The sequence below is a fragment of the Eptesicus fuscus genome, chromosome 5 (genome assembly GCF_027574615.1).
Source record: "Eptesicus fuscus isolate TK198812 chromosome 5, DD_ASM_mEF_20220401, whole genome shotgun sequence".
In the NCBI taxonomy this organism is placed as follows: domain Eukaryota; kingdom Metazoa; phylum Chordata; class Mammalia; order Chiroptera; family Vespertilionidae; genus Eptesicus; species Eptesicus fuscus.
Window position 1 is genome coordinate 71,705,611 of NC_072477.1, and position 23,876 is coordinate 71,729,486.

At 38.2% G+C, this 23,876-nt stretch overlaps 1 protein-coding gene across 1 annotated transcript in view; it reads left to right on the forward strand.

Annotated features, from left to right (window-relative positions):
- Window positions 1-23,876, forward strand: part of AQR (aquarius intron-binding spliceosomal factor) — a 98,006-nt gene that overhangs the window by 48,525 nt on the left and 25,605 nt on the right. The window contains exons 16-24 of the mRNA XM_008142970.3: window positions 1,357-1,498; window positions 4,726-4,904; window positions 8,657-8,824; window positions 10,181-10,350; window positions 14,221-14,462; window positions 16,108-16,254; window positions 16,970-17,039; window positions 19,297-19,407; window positions 22,709-22,818. Of these exons, the coding sequence (XP_008141192.2) occupies window positions 1,357-1,498; window positions 4,726-4,904; window positions 8,657-8,824; window positions 10,181-10,350; window positions 14,221-14,462; window positions 16,108-16,254; window positions 16,970-17,039; window positions 19,297-19,407; window positions 22,709-22,818 (1,339 nt within the window). The remainder of the gene's footprint in view (window positions 1-1,356; window positions 1,499-4,725; window positions 4,905-8,656; window positions 8,825-10,180; window positions 10,351-14,220; window positions 14,463-16,107; window positions 16,255-16,969; window positions 17,040-19,296; window positions 19,408-22,708; window positions 22,819-23,876) is intronic.

The following is a 23,876-nucleotide window of genomic DNA, read 5'->3' on the forward strand; positions in this document are numbered from 1 at the left end:
AGTTTTCCATAGTCTGGATTGTTCTAAGTGACTGTGTCAGCATGTCCCCTGCTCTTTATTTTTCTTGCAAATTGGCAACTGGATGCAGAGGCTCAATCAGGCTGAGGTTCTGTCTTTGGCAAGATTCTTGGTGTTGGTGTGTTTTATTTTCATTGGGAGGCACATAATGTCTGATTGTCTCTCTTTTTGTCATATTAGTAGCCATTGCTGCTTAATAGCTAAATTTGTTAATTTGGTGATCATTGTAAAATGGTGACATTTTAATTGTCTTTTCTTTTTAATAAAAGTATGTTGTTGAAGGAGATGCTTTCTCTCAGCCTCTGACCTGAAAGCAGTTGAATTAGATTTCAAGTCAGAGTTTACTAACATAAACAATATAAAATTTTTATACATTAATGTTTCCTGCTTTTAAGTGCGTTATTGCTTTGGTAAGGATAGATAGGGATGATGAAAATACGATTTGCCAGTAAAATATGTTTTAGGTTCTTTTTATTTTAAACTTTTGATATTGTTGCTGAGTGCTTGGTCATTTATTATCTACGGGAAGTACTGTTAAGTGAGGATAATGGAAAGAATATTGTTTATTAATACAGTCAGAGAAAGGAAGTACCTTGAGGAATAATGTACAATCTAGGCCTTACCCTTAAAGTCTAGCAAGAAGGCAAAGGTTCAGAAGAGCACAGTGGTGGTCATTGGAGATAGATTTATACAATGTGATATACTCATTTAGTCTTCTTGGTAATTTTGTCTGGGACTAATTTTATGGTTGCATTATTTCAAGATTTGCCAAGTGTAAATTAGGTGGTAAAGAAAGAATTTTTAAGCTACTCAAGACTGTGTTCAAGCATCTTCAGATACTTGTTAGAAGTGCTATTCGGATATGAATCATTGATATGCAGATTACATGTATTAATAAAATTCATCTTTTTTTAAAATATATTTTTATTGATTTTAGAGAGGAAGGGAGAGGGACAGAGAGATAGAAACATCAATGATGAGAGAGAATCATTGATCGGCTGCCTCCTGCATGTCTCCTACTAGGGATCGAGACTGCAACCCAGGCATGTGCCCTTGACTGGAATTGAACCCAGGACCCTTCAGTCCACAGGCCGACATTCTATCCACTGAACCAAACCAACTAGGGCTGAAATTCATCTTTTATTTTCAATTCTTAATATATAACATTTATTAACTTGGCTTCACTTATGTGTGGAAGTAGAAATAAGACCTTATTAAATATGCTATATTTTAGACAATAAATTAGATTCTTACCAAATTTGTGATGCCTTTTTTATAGAGAAAACAGATACCTGATTTAAAAAATAATTCAAATATGGTTGTTATTTTTCTTTTCAGGTTGTCTTGCTCTTCCCAAGCTGAATTTGCAGTTTTTGACTCTTCATGATTATCTACTAAGGAACTTTAATCTCTTCCGCTTAGAATCAACTTATGAAATTAGGCAGGACATCGAGGACAGTGTCAGCAGAATGAAGCCTTGGTGAGTTAATTGGTTCCACTTGGAATGAAGTGATGCAAGCAGTGACTGACATACTTCTGTCAGAAAGCTCATAATGTATCCTATCTAATAAAAGAGTAATATGCAGATTGACCACCACTCCAACACACAATATGTCTGCCCCCATGTGGTCAAAGATCCTGCCCCCATGTGGACACAAGATGGCCACCACAAGATGGCCAGCAGGGGAGGGCAGTTGGAGGCGATCAACCCTGCAGGGGAGGGCAGTTAGGGGTGACCGGGTTGGCAGAGGAGGGAAGTTGGGGGCAAATAGGCTGGCAGGGGAGCAATTAGGCATCAGTCAGGCTGGCAGCGGAGTGGTTAGGGGGTGATCAGGCTGGCAGGCAGAAGCGGTTAGGGGCAATCAGGAAGGCAGGCAGGAAAGCAGTTGGGAGCCAGCAGTCCTGGATTGTGAGAGGGATAACCCACTGGGATCGGGCCTAAATGGGCAGTCGGACATCCCTCGAGGGGTCCCAGATTGGAGAGGGTACAGGCTGGGCTGAGGGACACCCCCCCCCTCCGTGCACGAATTTCGTGCACCGGGCCTCTAGTTTAGAAATAATATACCTGGCACCAAGATGCCTTCCAAAACAGGAGATACTTACTCTTTGAGAAATTCTTTAATGTGAATGTATATCAAAAGTGCTAAAATATAAAATCTGGGTATTTGGGATGGGACTGAGGATAAGGGAAGAGAGGTCATTATCCTTGGGAGAAGTGGGGCAGGGAAAGAAAGAAATGTAGAGGGGAGTAGGTAGGGCACTAGTAAAAGAGGAAAGAGTATGGGCTGGCCAGTAGGCCTGTACAAGGGCAGGATAGTTTAGTCCTGGCACCACTAGTCTCAGTGAGCCTGTGGGAGAAGGCAGGAGGTGAGGGCGTGGCTGAACATCGAGCAGAGGGGAACATTGGAAAGTCTTCCCTGGGCCTCCAGCCATTGATTGCCTTGAAGAGACTAAATCATCAGCATTTACTCTTCGGGCCAGTTGAGTAGGTCTTGTTATTTGAGAAACACTTTTGCTTGGACTCAACTTCCCACCTGCTAACTCATTCCTTTAGCTAGAAAAGACTTTCATTCTACTTATTACAGGCAGCTCTGCAATAGTGCCCTGGGTCACTCTTCCATTCTAAGTATAAAATTGATGGAGATGCATTGTATATCACAAGTGACTGTAAACAAGTAAAATAATTCTCTAAAATGAATTTTTGTTACATTATAGTTACACCATGCACACATACACAATTATACTGTATTCTGTATGAAAACTTAACATATTTTAAGTGTGAACTGATTTCAGGTATTTTCTAGGCTTCTCCCCTTACTAATTATAGAGAACTGCATGGACACTGTGATTATGATCTATTTTTTCCCTTCATATTTTATTTCATACACAGCTCTATGTTTTAATTAATTATTATGTGAATAGTTATTCTGGGTGAGACTGTAAAACACAACATAAAGTATTTTTGTCTTAATAATCAGTTGAGTCAGGAGGCAGGCTAGCACTGTGAAGTTTGTATACCCACTGGCTGATGGTCCCTGCCCACAGCTTTGCTGAAATTGCTGCCCATTGTTTGAACCCCGGGAGTGCTTGATCAGAAAGCTTCCTTAGAATTTATGGTTACCTTGCATTTACACGCTCAGATTCTGGACTTAATTTTGGCCATTTTGCCAAGTAGGGATTTAATAACTAGCAGTTCATCAAATACAGCTCACTCATATTTTACTTAAATGCCAAATAAAGCAGTAATAACACTTATAATTCTTGTTTATTAATAAAGGATTTTTTTTAAGTTACATTTTCTGCTGGGGAGAAGAAAATGTCACTTTTTGTAGTTAACTTGTGATAATAAATTTTTCTAAATTTTCATTCCTAATTGCCCATGATTGAAAACTTAAAAACAGTGAGATCTAAAAACGGGCATGTTCCATGTATCCTGAAGGTAGAAAAGTAGCAGCGGCACTTTTCTGCATCACGTGGTTCTAGTGATCATGTTTTCAGACTGATGAAACCACTGCGCAGGTAAGAGAGGATGTGTTTATGAGAGGCCGAAACCTTCACTTTTTAATGCTTCATGTTACAGGTAGATTTTACAAGGAGGGGGGAAGAATTAGGGAAAATTGATGAGTGCTTGCCTAGAGGTGGGAATAAGAATTGACTGCAACTGGACGAGAGGAATCTTTTTTAATATGATGGAAATGTTCTAAAATTGGATTTGTGGGGATGGATGCACAGCTCTATAAATTAATAAAATTATTGAATTGTACATTTACAATGAATGAATTTTATGCTACTAAACTGTGCTGTAGTAAAGTTGAAAAAATGGGGACAGCGATAGAAAGTTATTACAAAGGGTTTAGGCACAAGGTAATGTCTTTTTGTTCCAGTATGAACCAAGTCATTGGATTGGAAAGTTTTTATTTTTAATTAGTTTTACTCTTTGATGTCATGAAGTTCTACAGTTTTTGTTATGATACAAAGCCTTTACTTAGGGTGTAGTTTCTGTGTAATCATGGCTTTTTTTGGCAGTACTTTTAAATTTTGGAGTATTGCTGCAGTTATTATATTACAGATTTCCCAAATATACTATTTAATGTAAAAATTAAAGCACTACTTAGACTAATTTAAGAAGAAAGAATGAGAGTTTGGATGTTAGTGGCTCTAGTTATTACAACTAGCTTGATTATTTGTCCCCCCAGTCCATGGTGGCATCTTTTAAATGATTTAAGTATTATACCCTAAAGAAGTCATTTGCATAGATATTTTATTTGTTTGCTTGTTTTTAATATTTTAAATCCTAGTTCTATAATGTTTTTGAAACAGCTTATAGAAAAGCTTAGGGTACATAAGGTAAAATTAAATAGTTGAGACTATTTTATGAAGAAGAGAAAAGGATAAGAATATAAAATAAAACTAAATGTGCTGGATTATTTCATTCTTTGACAAAATAGTTCAACTAATATGTACATAGAGTTACCTTCTTACCTGGGGGTGTGTGGGGATGTTCCTCTATATTCTGGACCATGTTTGCCTCTTTCATCCTACCTTGTATACTCCCGATATATTGAGACTTATTTTTTTTTTTTAAGTGTAGAAATAAGAGTTACTTATGTTAGGGCTTAAACACTAGCTAAACATGTATTCTTACCAGTTTTACTTGTCCAAAAGTTATATTTTGTTTGAGTAATCATGCACTTCTTTGCTTTTCAGGCAGTCTGAATATGGTGGTGTAGTATTTGGTGGCTGGGCGCGAATGGCTCAGCCCATTGTGGCTTTCACTGTGGTTGAGGTTGCCAAACCCAACATAGGTGAAAACTGGCCAACCCGAGTTCGTGCGGATGTCACCATCAATCTCAATGTCAGAGATCACATCAAAGATGAATGGGAAGGTAATCTTGCATTTGAAAAAGTGGTTATTTTTTAGTTTATTATACTGGAGGCCAAGTGCACAAAAATTGTGCAGTGGGCGGTGTGGGAGGAGTGTCCCTCAGCCCGGCCTGCATCCTCTCACAGTCTGGGAGCCCTGCAGTCAATTGCCCCAAAGAGGTAGGCCCTGCCCATCAGGCTGGGGCTCCGTGATGAATCGACTCCGCAGAGGGAGGCCCCACCCACCCACTGCTGCGCCACCGTCTGGTAGCCTGGTCCTCCCTCTTTGGGGCGATAGTGGAGCCCTTGATTAATAGATCGCCCCACTGGCTGATGGCCTGGGCATCCCTCACAGGGCGATCATGCAATCGATTGTGCCCTGCAGAGGGAGGCCCCGCCCACCCACTGCAGCCTGCCAGTTGGTGGCCTGGGCCTCCCTCTTTGGGACAATCATGGAGCCCCCTGATTGATCGATTGCCCTGCCGGTTGGTGGCCTGGGCCTCCCTCTGCAGGGCGATCATGGAGCAATGGCCGGGCCCCCGACCAATCGCATTGCACCCGCCTTGGCTGGCCTGGCGCCATTGGATGTCATAGCGTGGTTGTTGGGATGGTTCCGCTGTGAGGCCGTTTGGTCAATTTGCATATTATGCTTTTATTATTATAGATAGACTTTCACTTAGAGAATTAGCAAAGCACTTTTATTAAATGTTACCCTTCTAAACTCATAAAGTTTAATCCTTAAAATTTGATTTAAAGAATGGCAGTTGTCTTTATAATTATCATTAGTAAAAAATACCAAGGATCATGTAAGCATGATTAAATACCTTAATACTTTAATAAAAGCATAAAATAGTATTCATATCAAAGTGTTTTTAAAATTGCAGTTAGTAGAGCTGAAAGTATTTTAAATCTTAAATTTAGTAAGGTAATGTTTATGAATTTGTAGGATCAATATAGAAAGTAAAAATATTAGTGTTCACTAAAGAAAGGGGGAACGCAGTCAGAGCAAGTAAAGAAAATTGCTATTTTTAAAAGATAAAAAGTGAAGAGAATAGGGATGCATACCATTTATGGAAAATAAAGATACAAAATCAAAACTAGACAAACTCAAAAGGAATTTTAGGGGGATCTACAAAACAATTCAGAAAGAAATAATAATAGTTTATTTCCACCAAAGGGAAGAACTCAAATAGAGAGTCAGTGAAATTCTATGTACTCAACGGTAAATAAATAAGAATTGCAGAGATTAAATGAGCTATTTTTCTATTTTTTGCCAGGCAAGATTTGAGGGATGGGAGTTCCACAGTTAATTTTATTTAGGGGTAGATATGTTGAGAGTTACTATGTAAGATAGGGTTAAAACAGTGCTAACATCTGTGCCTGAAATGTCGCATGAGCTGAGTTTTAATTGGCACTTATCTTTTTCTCCCAGCTGTCTGTGAGAGCTCTTGCTGCCTTGTTGTGAGACATAGTAGATGGTATGTTTTATCTCCTTTCACCTTCTTGGCATGCCAGAAGGAAAGGGATAGTCCCTTAATGGTTTACTTTTCAAAAACTGTTGCTGTCAACATAGCTGTTTATAACCACAGGGGCTGTATGATATATTTATCACATTAATTCTGAAGGAATCCAGTAAAGAAGCTGGCCAACTGTTTGACAAATGGCCACTGTAGTGGGTATCATTTGTGACAGATTTTGCAACTTCACTTTCCTTCAAAAGAGTTCTAATCTGATGCCGTACACATCTAGAGTAATGTGTACCTTTATTATTTCTGAATCTTGAGGAAGGCATTAAGTTGCTGGAGAGGGCCTTATATTTATTACCCCTTAGAGCTTAAGGAGGTATTAAAATAAACGGGTTTATGATAGGTAATAAACGGCCCTAACTTATTGGCTACCCCTTAATGTAATATTGGAAATAAACTTAAAAACAAAGATCCTTTACAGAAACTTATAGATGACAGATGACAAGTCTGCATTGTGGTACTAAGGGGGGAAAAGAATGCTTTATCCAATCTCCTTTCCTCCATTACTTTGCAGACTGCTGTCAGGACATCAGTCATTTTTTGAGGGGGTGAGGGAGAGCTTTTTTTTTCTTTTAAACATAGGCCTCTTGTAGAATAAGAACTAGAATGGGTGAATTTTGATGGGTAGGATAGAGAAAAATTGGGTATTATGGGGGAAGCAATTCATATTTTAAGGAATGGTGGGGAGAAAAGTGTTTTCTGGGAGGCCAGAGTCAAACTTCACACCCAGTATTGATCACAAAGAGAATAACCTAGTAGAAAATTGAGGCAAAAAATTAGAGAGAGGTTCTATAAATAGTAATGAATATTATCCCTGTGAATACAGAATAGTTTTGAAGAATTTAAGGTAAATACTATAAAACATTCTTCTTGTCCCTGTAAGAATGTGTGAATTTCAGGCCCTTCTCCATCCCTCATTTAAAATTAAGGAAACAAAATTAAGGAAATCGAAATGCCGGATTCTGCTACAAAAGGCACATTTACAGATGGAATGAATGCAGATGGTTGAAAGGAGAGAGGTAGTTGAGCTCATTGTAATATAGGTATTTTTGATGTGTATCTGTAATGTTCCACAGTAAAATTATCTGCCTTAGTAGGGAATGGGCACTCATCCCTCCTTGATACCAAAAAGCGACATTGGTAGAGACTAAATTACCTCTCAGGGCCACTTCTTTGGCTCAAAGACTTGGACGTTTTAATGAGTCATGCAGATCAGAAGTCATACAGGCAATACAAATCACAGAACAGTTCCCTTAGTTCTCATTGCTTCTCCTGCTTCTTTGCAGAGAATTTGTTGAGAAATAAAGTCATTATTATGAATTACGAGTTATTATTTCTAACACACTTGAATCCCACTTGATATTGAAACAAACCAGAATGGTCCCAGCACTGTTAGCCACACACATTGCTGGTTTGATTTAATTGTGTGTCTTGTTACCAAGGTTATGAGCAAACAGACTGCTTAAATTTGCATTTATGTCATATACTGGCTAACAAAATCAAATCAGAAAAGAAATAAAGATTAAGTGGGATGATATTATGTGCTGTGTGATCTAATTTTATGTCCCTTGTCTTCTACTGTCTAGTTTTAATAGAGTAGGGAATCCAATTGAATTATAATTTGGTCAGATAACTGAAAAGCCATGGACTTTGGCACAAGTCTCCTATTTCTTGACATTCACTTACAAAAATCTTCCATATTTGCCAACTGAAACTATATATACTCAGCTATCTTTTCAAGATGGTGTCTGTAAACGATGCTATTGTGTCTTGATGAATTATTTTTGAGTTGACCTTTTTTGGTGAAATACACTTAGACTGTGGTTGGAATGACTGATGGATAGTTAAACTGATGTTATGAACCTGCTAAATATGATAGAGATGGATTATATGCTAACCATATTTCTGGCTACTTATTAAGAATGTTAAGAGTAAGAATGAAGGAGAGCATCCAGTTTTGGAGCAGTAGCCAGACGTGGAGGGTTTATTTAGTAATATCTTCATGGTATAAAGGTTCAGATTTTAATATACGGGAATTTTCATTTAATTACTACTATCAAACATTGAGTATTAGATGTTATAGGAAAGCCCATAATTGTATTACAGTACAAATAAAATTTTTGACCACCTCTCATATTTTAAATATATTTTTATATTTCTGTTCCAAAGATAAAAGCTTAAGAAATTGCTAACAAAAGACTAAAAACAATGACATTCTGATAAGTGAAAATGTCTTTATGTTTTACCAGGCCTTCGTAAACATGATGTATGCTTTTTAATTACTGTGCGTCCCACAAAACCGTATGGTACCAAGTTTGACCGGAGGAGACCTTTCATTGAGCAGGTTGGCCTGGTTTATGTCCGAGGCTGTGAGATCCAGGGCATGCTGGATGATAAAGGACGTGTCATCGAAGATGGTATGGTGATCTATGCTTTTGAAAGAGTATGTGTACATAATGATAGATTCCTTTGCCTTCTTTTCCTTTTTGCGTCTTAGGTGATACTCTTAGTTGTTTTATGTACTAAATTGACACAGGATTATCTATAAAACATGTGTAGAGCACCGACCATCCAGTTTTAGAAATAAATAATATGGTTTCTAAACTGTTAGATACTGGAAAGGACAGGATCTTTTGAAATCATCTTTATTTAAAACTTCGTTTTATATTAATTTACAATATTGCTTTTATAAAACCTCTTATAGTTAGTTGTTCAATGACATATTTGTCTAATTTCTTCTTCTTAAGTTTTACTGATTTGATTCATTATAGCAGTGTTTCTCAATTGGGAATAGCACTACCCTGCAATTTGAAATGTGTGGTAGTATTTATGTTGTCAGATGACTAGTGTAGGAGTAGGGGTTGGTGAGTTATTGGTATTTTCTGGTTGGGGACCAGGGATGCTAAGCATGTAAACAGAACTATCATGTAGAAGGAACTGTCCTGCCTGGGATGCCAGCATTACCCCATTTAGAAACGTTGCCTTACAAGGCTAGTCCGCTCTTTGAGTTCTTATCACTGATTTTTTTTTTTGAAATTCTTACATTGTTCTGATGTTTTTGGTAATACTTACTATTAAATTATAACTGCGTCCATGCCCAATGCTTATTTTATAATTTGTTTATTAAACTTCTCATAGAACTTCAATTAGCTTTTATTGCCTGTGATTTCAAGATTGCACCATTGCTAAAGTGCTGATAATTAGGTCGCTTTTATCACTAGAATAAAAGAAAAATAGAAGGGAATGGAGGATGGTTGGGATAAACATAAGGCCATATGATGGGACCAGAGTTGAAGGTCTAAGAAAGAAACAGCCTCTGAGCGTTCAGCTATTAGAATATGAAACTTCCTTTTATACTAGTGATATTAGGTATGGAATGTGGAAGGAAGAAAGAGTGATCAGCCATGCCTTACTATTTGTAAGGCAGTAGTAGGAGCTCTGAGTGACGGACAAAAGTCAACTTCTTTGACTTCCAAGGCTCCGATTTTAGTTGAGGTCATAGTCAAATAATTGCAATTCCTGGCATTGTCTCATAAACATTACATGACTACTCTGGGAAGAAATAGTAAGAATTTTGAGAAAGGAGAAACTATTTTCAGCTTTTTGAAATTTGAAATGGATGAGTGGAAAGCATTCTACTCGGGGAGATGGCTGGAGTAAAGTATGGACAGTTTACTCATTTCTAGAAAAGGAATACTAACTTATTTTGATATTTGGAAAGTAGATATTTAATAGTATGTATTTCATTTAACAAACTTTTTCAAAATGTTCAGGACCCGAACCCAGACCCAATCTTAGAGGAGAGTCAAGGACATTTAGGGTGTTTTTGGATCCAAACCAGTATCAACAAGATATGACCAATACCATACAAAATGGAGCAGAAGATGTGTATGAAACTTTCAATATAATAATGAGGAGGAAACCAAAAGAAAATAACTTTAAGGTAATTTTGGGGCTTTAAAACCAAAAATGCTGCATAATTTGAAAAACTTTAAGACAAATAGTAGATACTAGGTTTAAATGATTTGTTAAGAAAATTATCATCACTGCTTTTTTATTCTAAGCGGTTCTCTTAGATTAAATATAGAAACTTAAGGAAATTTATTTGCTCAATCTCTTTTGTCTTTTGATGAATTTAGAAAAAATATGAAGTAATTCATGTGTTATTTTAAAGGTCAGCCTCCTACCTTGTTTTTTGAATATAAGACATTCAGTTTGTGCCTCAGTTTGAGGTGAAGAAAACTGCTTGTTTATTTGTTTACTGGGACTTCTTTTATGAATCAAAAGTAACACCTATGGAATCTTAGGGCTTTGAATTACTCTATGATGTAATGTGTTTATACTTTACTTGTTAGTGGAAAAGGAAGATTTGGGGACTAGAGAGTTTTATTTTCATAATAACTTTGTGTGTAGAGGAGTTTTAGTAAAGGAAGGTCTTAAAAATTATTCTTTGAAACTATTAATAAAACTTAAACATTAAGCACTTCTGCATTTGGTGATACCAGCTTTTGCACAAAGTGCCTTTACTTTCTCCACCAAGCACAGTACTTCTTACACATTACCACTTGATTATCCTTTTTACTTGTTGTTATTAAAAAAGAAAGCCTCACATACAAAGGAATTTATTCCCCATCTCATCCTGTTGTTGAAGACAAAATAATGGAAATACCCTTCATTTCTTTGGTCTCACACTCCACCTGCAGTTCATCAGTCAGTCTGATTGACTTACCCCCTCCACCGATGCCATGTCCAGGACAACTCATCTCTCACATTCCTGGTTCCATTTGTGACTGCTCTTCCCCTTAGACCAGCAGTCGCCAACCTTTCGGAACTCACGGACCACCAGTGGTCCACGGACCACCTGTTGGCCACTGCTGCTCCAAAGGTTTTCTTAAAGTTTAAGACTTAGACCCCTCTCCACCTAGCGGCTGAATGCCGGTTATACCTGGTACCCCTATTCAACACTGTTTCATGTGGGTTTTTTTTATCACAGTAGAAAGTTGTCCTCATAGTCAGAGAGGCCCCTTCCCTCTGTTTTCTGGCTACCTCTCCAACATCTTTTTCTAACACTTTTCTCTTATTCACTCCATGTCAATCACACTGACCTTTTTGCTGATCTTTAATAATCCAGGCCTTTGCACACAGTGTTTCCTGAACCTGGGCAGTCATCCCCCAAGCATTTGCATGGCTTGTTCTCTGACTTTATATGGGCAACTCTGATTAAATGTCACCTCCTAAGAGAAACCCTCTCTGGCAACTTTATCTAAAGTAACATCATTCTTTATCCAATTCTCTTTATTTTCCCCTACAGCCTTTATTATACCTGATAATTATATGCTATTTAACTGACTTTAGAATGACTTTATATTGTTACTAGAGGCCTGGTGTACGAAATTCGTGCACGGGGGGGGGGGGGGAGGGGTAGCCTCAGCCCAGTTTGCACCCTCTCCAATCCAGGATCTCTCTCACAATCCTGGACCGCTGGCTCCTAATCGCTCATCTGCCTGCCTGCCTGGTCGCCCCTAACTGCCCCCCGTGCCCACCGGCCTAATTGACCCACACTGCCTCTGTGTGCTGGCCTGATCGCCCCTAACTGACCCCCCTGCCAGCCTGGTTGCCCGTAACTGCCCCCCACTGTAGGCCAGGTCACCCCCAACTGCTCCCTCCCTGCTAGCCTGGTTGCCCCCAACTTTCCCCCCCCCCCCCCCCCGCACTGGCCTGGTCGCCCCCAACTGCCACCCCTGCCGGCCTGGTCACCCCACACAGCCTGCTGTTCAGTTGTCTGGTCGTCCCTCACTAACCCCCTGCCTGCCTGGTTGTAGGCAGCCATCTTTTGAGGGCGTGAGGGTTAATTTGCATATTACTTCTTTATTATATAGGATTTATTATTATTACATAGGATTTCTCTGACATTAGAATGCAAGTTTATGAGGGCAGGTCTCTGTTTTGTCTGTATCTGTTTTGTTTCTCTCAGTAATTGGATTTCAGTCAATTTACTAAAAATGAAAAGTTCCTTATATTTATTCCTTTGATCTTTTTTTTTTAAATGCCTACTGTGTCTGATATTGTGCTAAGTTACATAGAGTTAATAGAGATGACTGAGGCACAGTTTATCCCTTTGGGGAGCTTAGACTACTAATAAGTGAAGTTAGAAATACAGACAAATAGCTACCATGAAAACTTGGTATTTGGTACAATCTACCTGCATCCTCCAAAAGTCGAAAGGAGGATGCAGGTAGAAGTGTCCTGGAAATTCAAAGAGGCATTTAGGTTCTGATCCAAGAGAAAGGAGAGATGATTAACTTGCCTATGTTTGGGAAAGGAAAAACGCTCTTTTGGTATCTTTGGTATTTCATTTTATACCTGGGCAGCATCCCTCGTTTATTTCCTTCTTTCTTTTCCTGTTTGTACAGCCTGTTCTAATCTGGATACTTCTTGCCTGAATAATTGCACAAAACAGCCTCCTTTGTCTCTACCCCTGTTCTCCTCTTAGTCTATCACCTGTCACCTGTTCTTCATACCCTTCCACTGGTCATTTCACTCTGCTTCTCAAAACATTTCTGTGACTACGTTAATGATGACATAAGTCAAAGCTTTTTCACAAATCCTTTACTTGAGCTAAATTGAAATGCCACTTTTTCTCCTTGAAACCTTTTCTAATGTCAAAAGTCTCACCTAGCTCAAATTGTGCTCCGGGTATATTTTGTAGTGTTTTTTACTCTTTGCCATATTCTGCTGCTTTGTATCATCGTTAATGACATATTTTATCTCCCTACTAGAATCATAATTACCTTAGAGACTACTCAGTCTTATTCATCAAGTGAACATACTCATTTATCTGTTCATTCATCCCATCTTTAAACTGTTCTACATCCTTGCTCTCTTGGAATTATATTCTAGTGGTGATTAGACAAATGGTAAATACGTTACCAAGTACATGAATAACAGAATATCAAGTAGGATAAGCGCAAGAAAATAAAACAAAGCAATGTAGTCAAAACGTGATTTACATGCACTAGCCTGTTATTTTGTTATCCTGTTGGATTGTATAGCATTTATAATGTAAGAATGGCTGGTTTCGTTATTTTAGTCTTTGACATTAATACCCTAGCCTTCTGATTTACATATGTGGAACAGATCACTTTTTTGGAATAATTATTGGAAAGACTAAGAATTTGCCTTGGCTTTCAGTAATTACTTTTGACAATGTATATATTAACTACTGTAATGAACTTTTATTGTAGTCTTGATTCTTTCAACCTGAAATTTTATTTTTGACTTTTTTTTATCACTCTCGCTTTATTTTTCATATCTTATTTTGAACAATGTCAATTTTAATATGTGTCTCACAGTTGAGGCATACTAGTACTTTAACATGCTTTTGGTGGTGTGTGTTCCTAGCATTGAGGAATTAAGGATTATAAAGGGGAGAAAACTCCAGAAGTTTCTTAGAGGAAGTATGTTCTTTAAGGGTTTGTTTAATATTGTTTTCTTGCTGTTGTGTAGACCCAGTTGGATTTTCATCCTACCCTACAGAAGTCAAGTCTAATTCATTTATGACATTCTGTCTAAATGAACTCCTAACGGATAAACTGTTCTTGCTAAGTTTGGTCTTTTGTTTAACTCAGTGTATGGCATCAGCTTAAAATATAGCTGTTGATTCAGTCTAGCCAAGCACCTGTCAGCAAAAAATAGCTTCTTGTCCTGAAACAGTCGGGAATTCTGGATTAGTGCAGCCAGCTCTGCATTCCACTCAAGTGCACATGTTTGGGATGTCTTCTTGATACGGTCTTCTTCTGTTCTTTACTGGCAGGCTGTGCTGGAGACTATTCGGAACCTGATGAACACTGACTGTGTGGTACCTGCCTGGCTGCATGACATCATTTTAGGTTACGGGGATCCAAGCAGTGCACATTATTCAAAAATGCCCAATCAGATTGCCACCCTGGATTTCAATGACACATTTCTTTCCATTGAGCATTTGAAAACCAGCTTCCCTGGTCACAATGTTAAAGTAACTGTGGATGACCCAGCTCTACAGATACCCCCTTTCAGGTAAAGTCCGAACTGTCCTCCTTCAGGCTTTCTGTGGTCAGTCCAGTTGGGCCATTAGGACTGTAGCTAAAGTACTAGTAAGTTTTGAGCATCGAGTCTGGATCTTGTGTGTGCAATCTGTACCTTCACCATATACTCACTGGGGTGAATTTATTTTATTTGACTCTAGTTCTAATTATTTGTGTAGTAGTTATTTTGAGACCACAGTCAGAGTAGCTTTGTGTGTTATAAGGGATCAGTAAATGCTTGTCTGAAGAGTACTACATAAATATATTTATAGCATTGCACTGAAAAAATATGTGTGTATAGTCTAGTATACTTGCTAATTAATACACATAGCCATGTGATTTTGAACTTCCTTTTTTTAAAAAATTCTTTTATTTTTAACCTTGCTTGCTTTCACAAGTTTTAAATATTTGCAATATAGTTATATTTAATGTTAAAGGAGTTTTGGTTTTAAAATTTGAGTAGAAATAGGACAAAGTACCTGAAGCACCGACTGCTCTTCCCTGAGTTCCATCAGGCAGGTAGTGACAAAACACTCTGTGTACCTTGGGTGGTAGGAAAGCGCCTGCTTTCTCAGTTGGAAATTACAACATATAATTGTAGTTAAATATAAATATAATAGTTCTACATATTAAAAACATGCATCCTTATAACACCTACTTAAGTGTAGTCTTCCTCTATACTTTCCAAATCCTATTAATGGCAAAATCATTCTTCTAGTTACTCTGCCTTGAAATCTCAGCATTGTTTTTGAATTTTTTTACTCCTGCTGTGCCTTATAGATTCTGCTTTAAGGATACTGTTTTATGTCACTCCTGACCACAGCCTCTCTAGGCCCTAAACACTTCAGTCTTTGGTGGCAGTGTCTTTCCTGCCTTTGTCTCCTCACTGAACCTATTACATGCTTTACTGCTAGAGTCATTCCGCTCTCTAACTAAGAAACTGAATTGTCCTGTTGCTTATCAAAATAAGGCATAACCTCTTAGCCTCTTTGTTTCTTTCTTAGTACATGGGGGTGGGTATTATCTGTCCTTTCAGAATGGGAAGAAAGACTGGAAAAAGTGCACACAGAGAATTAATGTTTTATTTTAACTTTAGGTTTGTCATTCACTTCCCCAGGTGCCTGTGGGGAGTTGCCTCCTGGGGTATCCCTGACCCCGGGCTAATAACTTCTGCCTTAAAGGCTTAGTATTCCAAAGGTGCCATAACAGGCTCCAGCCTTTCTCTCTAGCCTTAAATTGTGTCCCGCACTCCAGCAAAGCTGCTGGTGTTTCTTTCTTCCTGGAGTGTCTTCCCTCCCATGTTTACATGTCTGAATTCTTCGAAACTCATCTTAGATGCCAGGAAGCCTTTTCTAATTAAATCAAGGACAGAGTGTATAGCACTTTACAGCACTTTATATGTGACTTAAATATATGTTTCTTTGTTTATTTTCCCTTAATTGGATGACTTTTTCTAATCTGAACACCCTTAACACATTTTAGTGCTTTTAATTCTGCTTTTCTTCAAAATTTATGTACAGATAGTACGATCCTTTAGATCATAAATGTTCCTTACTGATCTGATTATTCTTTACACAATGTATGCACAATGATAAACATTGTTAATTGTAAAACTGAACAGAAGTTTGGTCTTGTAGGATAACTTTTCCAGTAAGAAGTGGAAAAGGGAAGAAAAGGAAAGACGTGGATGGGGAAGATGAAGACAGTGAAGAGGCCAAGACCTTAATTGTTGAACCTCATGTTATTCCTAATCGGGGTCCTTACCCTTACAACCAACCCAAGCGGTAATTTTACTATCTGGGCTAATTGTAGTAATTAATAATAGTTTCCTATTTCAAATGGATTTGTAATTTTTTTTTAAAATTTTCTGACTCTTTAAAAATCCCAGGAAATTCTGTTGCTATACCCTTTCCTTCTAGTCTATCAATTGGCTGAACAGCTCAGACATTTTTGGCCATTCTGTAGTCATATTTCAGAAAGAAACATTTTCAGGTACTATGAGAATGAACATTAGAGGGCTACCTTAACTTCAGCACAGGGTTCTTACTTTATGACCATGTGTTACTTGTAACAGCTGCTCGTTGCGTGTGTGCCATAACTAATACAGTGGCAGGACATTTGGTTTAACTTGTGAATTAGAACTTGGACACTTCAGATGAGGTCTGGAATGGGCTAAATATATTGAAAAATAGTCTTCTCCGTCCACAAGTTTCATCCAGTTTTAAATGGTCTGTGGAAGGGCAGGGGTGTTGAGAGTCCTTCAGAAGAGATTGTTAAGTCATAGTTAGTGCTATACTGCACATTTAAATGTAGTGAAGAGGGCAGATTTCTTATTATGTAATTTTACCACACATACACAAAGGGCCAGCCTGAGGGGGAGAAGAGACTGGGAACAGATGCAGAGCAGATGTTTAGAACTCTGGTCACTATTGTCTAAATTTTTATTGAATGTCATTCATCTGTGTTTTCAACCAACTTTTTATCTACTCTAATTTGCAGTAATACAATTCAGTTCACTCATACACAGATAGAGGCCATCCGTGCTGGAATGCAGCCTGGGCTAACTATGGTAAGAGCATTATTGTTACACATGTTTTTACATGGATTCAGAGTAGAAGTGAGCTTCGGATTTTGATAGTGTGTTCTATTTGAAGCACAAAAGCCAAAATGAATTAAGTGTTTCTAAATGCTTGTGACATCTTATGCACTATGGAGATCTTGCTACTCATTTCAGTGTTCATAAATAAAGTTTTATTAGACTACCACTATCCCCATTTGTTTATGTGTTGCCTGTGGCCACTCTTGTGTTACATCTGCAGAGGTTAAATGCTTACAGCAGAGATAATCTGGGCCACAAAGCCTAAAATGTTAACTTGCTAGACCTTAACAGAAATGTCTACTGACAACTGGTTTAGACATGTGTTTAATTTCCAAGTTTTGGGAGATTTTCTGTTATCTTCCAGTTATTGATTTCCAATCTAAATCCATTATGGTCAGAGAACATACTTTATATTATTCCAGTTTTGTTTTGTTTTTTATTTTGTTAAGGTTTGTTTTGTGACCCAGGATGTGATCTGTCTTGGAGGATATTCCATATGAGCTTGAAAAGAATGTGTGTTCTGTTGTTTGGGGGTGGAGGAGTGTCCTATGTATGCCGATCAGATTAATTCGGTTGGTAGTATTGTTCAGTACTTCTCAATTCTTGCTTATATTCCACTTAATACCAGTTGATTACTGAGAGAAGAGAATTGAAGTCTCCTACTATAATTCTGTTTCTGGCTGTTTCTCCTTTTCAGTTCTGTCAGTTTTTGCTTTACAAATTTTACAGCTTTATGATATATATACACACATTGTTATGTCTTCTTGGTGAAGTAATGTCTCTCTTCATCACTGGTAATTTTCTTTGCTCAAAAGTCTACTTTGATATTAATGTAGCCACTGCAGCTTTCCTTTGAATAGTGTTTATGTGATACATCTTTTCCCATCATTTTACTTCTAAACTACCTATTGTATTGGAAGTGAGTTTTTAAAAATATATATATTTTATTGATTTTTTTACAGAGAGGAAGGGAGAGGGATAGAGAGTTAGAAACATCGATGAGAGAGAAACATCAATCAGCTGCCTCCTACACACCCCCTACTGGGTATGTGCCCGCAACCAAGGTACATGCCCTTGACCAGAATCAAACCTGTGACCCTTGAGTCCGCAGGCCGATGCTCTGTCCACTAAGCCAAACCGGTTAGTGCAGAAGTGAGTTTCTTGTAGACAGTATATAATTGGGGCATGTTGTTCTATGAATTCTGGCAGTCTCTTTCTTTTAATTGGTGTGTTTAGACCCCAGGTAAAGTATTTACTGATGTGTCTGGATTTAGATCTACCATTTTATTATTTATGTTTGTTCCCTTTGTTTTGTGTTGCTGTTTTTCCTTTTCTGCATTCTTATGAGTTATTTGTGTAGTTTTTAGTTCCATGTTTTTGTTGATTTATTTTGTTCATTTATTATATCTTGTGTAATTTTTCTTAATGGCTGCTCTAGAGAATTACAATATACATACTTAACTCTTCACAATCTTCTCAATCCTTTATCTCAAGTTTCCTCTAGTATCATTTCCTTTCTGTCTGAAGAAATTCTTTCACCACTCTTAAGAGCGGGTCTGCTAGCAAAGAATTATCATTGGTTTCTTCATGTGAGAATGTCTCTAATTCACCTTCATTCTTTAAAGATATTTTCACTGGATATAGAATTCTACTTTGACAGGTCTTACCTTTCAGCACTTTAAAAATGTTATTCTACATCCTTCTGGCTTCCATTGTTTCTGATAAGAAATACATAGTTATTTGAAACATCGTTTTTCTATGTAGTGTATCATTTTTTTCTAGTTGCTTTTAATAATTTGTCTTTAGTTTTCAAACATTAAATTATAGTGTATCTGGACATAGATTTCTTTGGGATTATTCTGTTTGGGGTTTGCTGAGCTTGATACTGTGGATTTTTATGTCTTTTGCCAATTTGGGAAATTTTCAGCCATTACTTCTTCAAATACATTTTCTGTACTGTATAGTTTTCCTCTTTCTCTAGGACTTCAGTGATATGAATGTTAGACCTTTTAATATTACAGATTCATGAGGCTCTGGCTATGACTTGTTTTAGCCCTTCTTTCCTGTTTGTTATTTAGATTAGGTGACTTCTATTGATCCATCTGGAAGTTCATAGACTCTATCCTGTCCGTTAAGCTATTAAACTCATCCAGTGGATTTTTAAACATTTTATCTTTCAGTTTTAGAATTGCCATTTAGTAGTTTGCTATGTTTATCTCCTTTTTAGGTTGTGGGCCCACCGGGTACAGGAAAAACAGATGTGGCGGTTCAGATCATATCCAATATATACCACAATTTTCCAGAGCAGAGAACTCTGATTGTTACTCATTCCAATCAGGTAAGAGAGAGAGAAGAAGGTTTCGGCGGGGGGGGTGGGGGGGCGGGGGGGGTGGGGGAGGCGGGGGGGGGGCGGGGGGAGGAAGGGAGAGAATACTAGTGCACACACACACATGTATACTTAAATGTATAGAGTGGACCTGCGGGAGGTAAATAAAGAAGAAGCAGGAGTGCATGGAAGCGCAATGGAGATTTCTGCTTGTGTGATAACCTCATCATAGGTAAACAGAATACCAGGAAAGGCTGAGTATAGTGTTTGTTACTGAGTTATTCTTAGATTAACACTCGTAAGGACTAGACTGTATTGAAGAAAATATAAAAACAACCTTTTCTAATTGAGGGGGTGTCAAATTGTGGAAAAGCTAAGCAGAATATTTAGGTATGTAGTCAAATATTTCGATTAAATGAAATTAAATTGCTCCCCCCATCTTATGTGCTGAGCTAGAACTTTTACTTTGAAGCATTAGTAGCATTTTTCCTGCTAGTAGGACAAATATTCCTAAAAGACTGAGTCTAAACTGTATTACTGGGTTGAACTTTAAATCTTTATGAAGTATACATACGAATATACATGGAAGTATACATGGAAGGACTATTTTAGGTTGCAGGTTCAATACATAAGGCTTTATAAACAGCTAAAGCAAAAAAAAAACAAATTCCTTTTTTGTAAATAATGGTTGAAAAATTATTTTTATGTCTACCTGTGTGATGTGATAGCTGTCACTCATAGAAAGAAGAAAAACAAGTAACATTTATTAGTTCTCATGTAGAATGTGAAAGGCAGCTTTCAGAATGTTCAGCATGTTATGAAACTTGCATGGTAGTTTGAAGGTACTTATTTTCTCTGAATACATAATAATGGTGACTTGAGTTGACCAGTTCTGCAAAGAGTTGGTCTACAAAGAAGTACTGGGTTTTTAGAATGCTAACGTCATTTATTCTGTTTTTCATCAACTTTTAATTAACAGGTTTTAAAAAACAATACTATTGTGTTGGTTCATATCATGTTTTTAGTAATGGTGGCATGATGTACTAAAATTGTGCCATGAAGAGGGTTGATTGAGAGTTTACCTTGATAAAAAAAAAACACACGTGTAGACTTATTTTTCTTCTATTTAATAATATTTAGTCTGTGATAATTTTTCTATTTGCAAATTCTTAGAGTGAATAAAGAATAATACGTGTATTTTAAAAAAATTTTAAATTGATTTTAGAGAGAAAGGGAGAGGGAGATAGAAACATCGATGAGAGAGAAACATCATTGATCAGCTGCCTCCTGCACGCCCCCTACTGGAGATCGAGCCTCCACCCAGGCATGTGCCCAGACTGGGAATTGAACCTGTGACCTCTTAGTGCATGGTTTGATGCTCAATCACTGAGCCACACTGGCTGGGTGATTCATGTATTTATTTTTTTATTTTATTTATTTATTTATTTATTTATTTATTTATTTATTTATTTATTTATGTATTTATGTATTTATGTATTTATTTATTTATTTATTTATTTATTTTAATTTCTTTATTGATTAAGGTATCACATATTTGTCCTCGTCCCCCCATTCCCATCCCACCCCCCTCCCCACACACGGCCCCACCCCCCTGTTGTCCTTAACCGCCGGTTAGGCTCATATACCTGCACACAAGTCCTTTGAATCCAGCCTACCACCAGGAATGCTCAGGACCTAATCAAGAAGGCAAATAATCCCTTCCACCTATATTTACAGGGTAAAACAAGATTATTGTTAGAGTAATAAATTTGACAGTAAAATAGTAGTCAAGTTTTCAGGCAAATTTAAATTGGCTAGTTGAAACAAGCGAATATTCTAGAAAAATTAATTGTACTGGACAAAAAGGTGTTCCTAAAGTGTCAACTAAAATTTTTATTGGTACTTCATCTCACGATAAAATTGTGCACCATATAATGAACCTAAAACAGTAATAGTATAGTGCAAAAAAGATTCATGTATTTTTAAATAAATCTTGTCATAACTTGATAATGACTGTCTATGGTGTCCTCTATTAATGATTGACTTGAATAATACAGTTATAGAGAAGATTATTTTACAAAAATAGTCAAAGACTTATTGTTTCCTAAGGGCTTTTTTTGATCCTTAGATCATCAAATCATCCTTATTGATCTCTATCAAATTGTTAATTTTTTCACAACTATTTTGTTTGCCAGATCTCTATGTGCATATATAACTCAAGCAGTCCTCCAACATCACTCTAATTCACGATGAAATCTTGCAGGTTTTTCTGAGATTTCAGTGGGAGTATGTCTGCCATCTAAATCTATGTTGTTCCTGAGTTTAGATAGCAAAAGGTTGGATAGTGAGTAATGTAATGTGGTCTGGTCAGTTGGGCCTCCAACTTTTGGCTGAAAAATATTAAGATTTTTGGATAGTTGGGAATTTTTCTAAAAATGATGTGTATCTCTTTAATTTCTGAACTCTAATTGGTAGAATTTTGATAGCAAAGGATGTTTATATTTATATTATATAACCTGGATGTTGATGAGATTGGATGCTCACTTGATGGGCAGGCAGGGTTATACTAATGGTAAATTAAGAGAGATGTTTGAGTGAGGGCTAATTTTTAAATGATGTTTTTATTAGTGTATCTTCCCATACTCTGAAACTTTCCTCATTCTGAAAAGCCTTGTAACTGCATATGTGCAGATAATAAATACTAGGGGACCCTAAATAAGAACATTTAATAGGTAGAAAGGAGTGGCTTCTGGATGGCTTTCATCAGAAGAGTTGGCTATAAATGAGTGCCCATTGTTGCATAGAGATCTTTAGACTTTCAGCCCAAGATTTGAATGATGCACTTGACTTTTCACACTGTGGTCCTCTCTGTGCGTTCTACCTACACACTCAACTCCTGGGAGTCCTTCTCCAACCAAAAAAAATTTCTAGTTCTCTGCAATCCATGGAAATTTCATTGAGTGAAATAAAACCGGTGTTGTTATTCATCATTTTAGTAATTGTTATTACTTGGGAGAAATAGAAACTGAGCCCAAACCTTTTTTCTTTTCATAAGTTAAAAGCAGAGATTTAGTGGTTAGATGATTTTTATGGTTTCCAGTTATTTATTTGGCCTAGTATACATAGGCAGAAATATCAGAATTCAATAACTGTAAATGGACAAATATAAGATGTTTCCTTTTTTGTTTTGATTTGATTCATATCTGACTGAGCAATGCTTTCTCTCTTCTGTCCTTCTAAATGTTGGTTGTTACTTTTAAGGGAGTGCTGATTCTTTAAAACTCGCAATCATCCTTCTGGTTTTATTCTCTAGGCCCTGAACCAGTTGTTTGAGAAAATCATGGCTTTAGATATTGATGAGCGCCACCTCCTGCGTCTTGGTCATGGAGAAGAAGAGCTGGAGACAGAAAAAGATTTCAGCAGGTGAGCAAATGGGGATGAATTTTGAAATAGTATACAAAAGAATCTTTAACATTCTCCTTTGTGTATGTCTAAGGCATCAATTAGGAAGTTGATTCATTTAATGAAATGCAATTGAAGATTAATGGCATTGTAAGCTTTGGAGTTGTAAATATTATTTCAGGCTCTTAATGCCTGTTTAGCTGGGCTTTATGTTTAATACTAGAGGCCCGGGGCACAAAATTCGTGCACGGGGGGTGTCCCTCAGCCCAGCCTGCACCTCTCCAATCTGGGACCCCTTGGGGGATGTCTGACTGCTGGTTAAGGCCCGATCCCAGGTCCCCTCTCCAAATCCAGGACCACTGGCTCTTAACTGCTCACCTGCCTGCCTGCCTGCCTGCCTGATTGTCCCTAACCCCTCTGCCTGCCTGCCTGATCGCCCCTAACCCCTCTGCCCGCCTGCCTGATCGCCCCTAACTGCCTCTGCCTGACGGCCTGATCGCCCCTACCTTGCCCCTCTGCTGGCCTGATTGACCCTAACTTGCTCCCCTGCCAGCCTGCTCGACCCTAACTTGCCCCCCTGCCAGCGTGATTGCCCCTAACTTGCCCCCCTGCTGGCCTTATCGATCCTAACTTGCCCCCTTGCCGGCCTGATCACCCCTACCTTGCCCCCCTGCCGACCTGATTGGATCCTAACTTGCCCCCGTGCTGACCTGATCGCCCCTAACTTGCCCCCCTGCTGGCCTGATCACCCCTAACGTCCTCTGCCTTGGCCCCCGGCCTAAGCCGCAGTCTGGCCTCCCTCTGTGGGTGGTGACCTGGTGGATCAGGGGAAGGCACCACCCCCATTACCCCGTTGCTGCTGCTGCCACTGCCGGCCTGAGCCTGGGCCCTTCCCAGCCGTGCCTTGGCCCTTCACAGCCTCACGCCCCCCGCCGCCTGCCCTCTGGCTGCCAGCCTTGCTGCGATTGGAGCCTATGGGCCGTGGGGGAGGGCCCAAGAGGAGCTCCATGCACCTCATGGTGACCGGTTGTTTGGTCATTTTGGTCGTCACCTTTGGTCTTCCCTCACTGCCCCCCGAC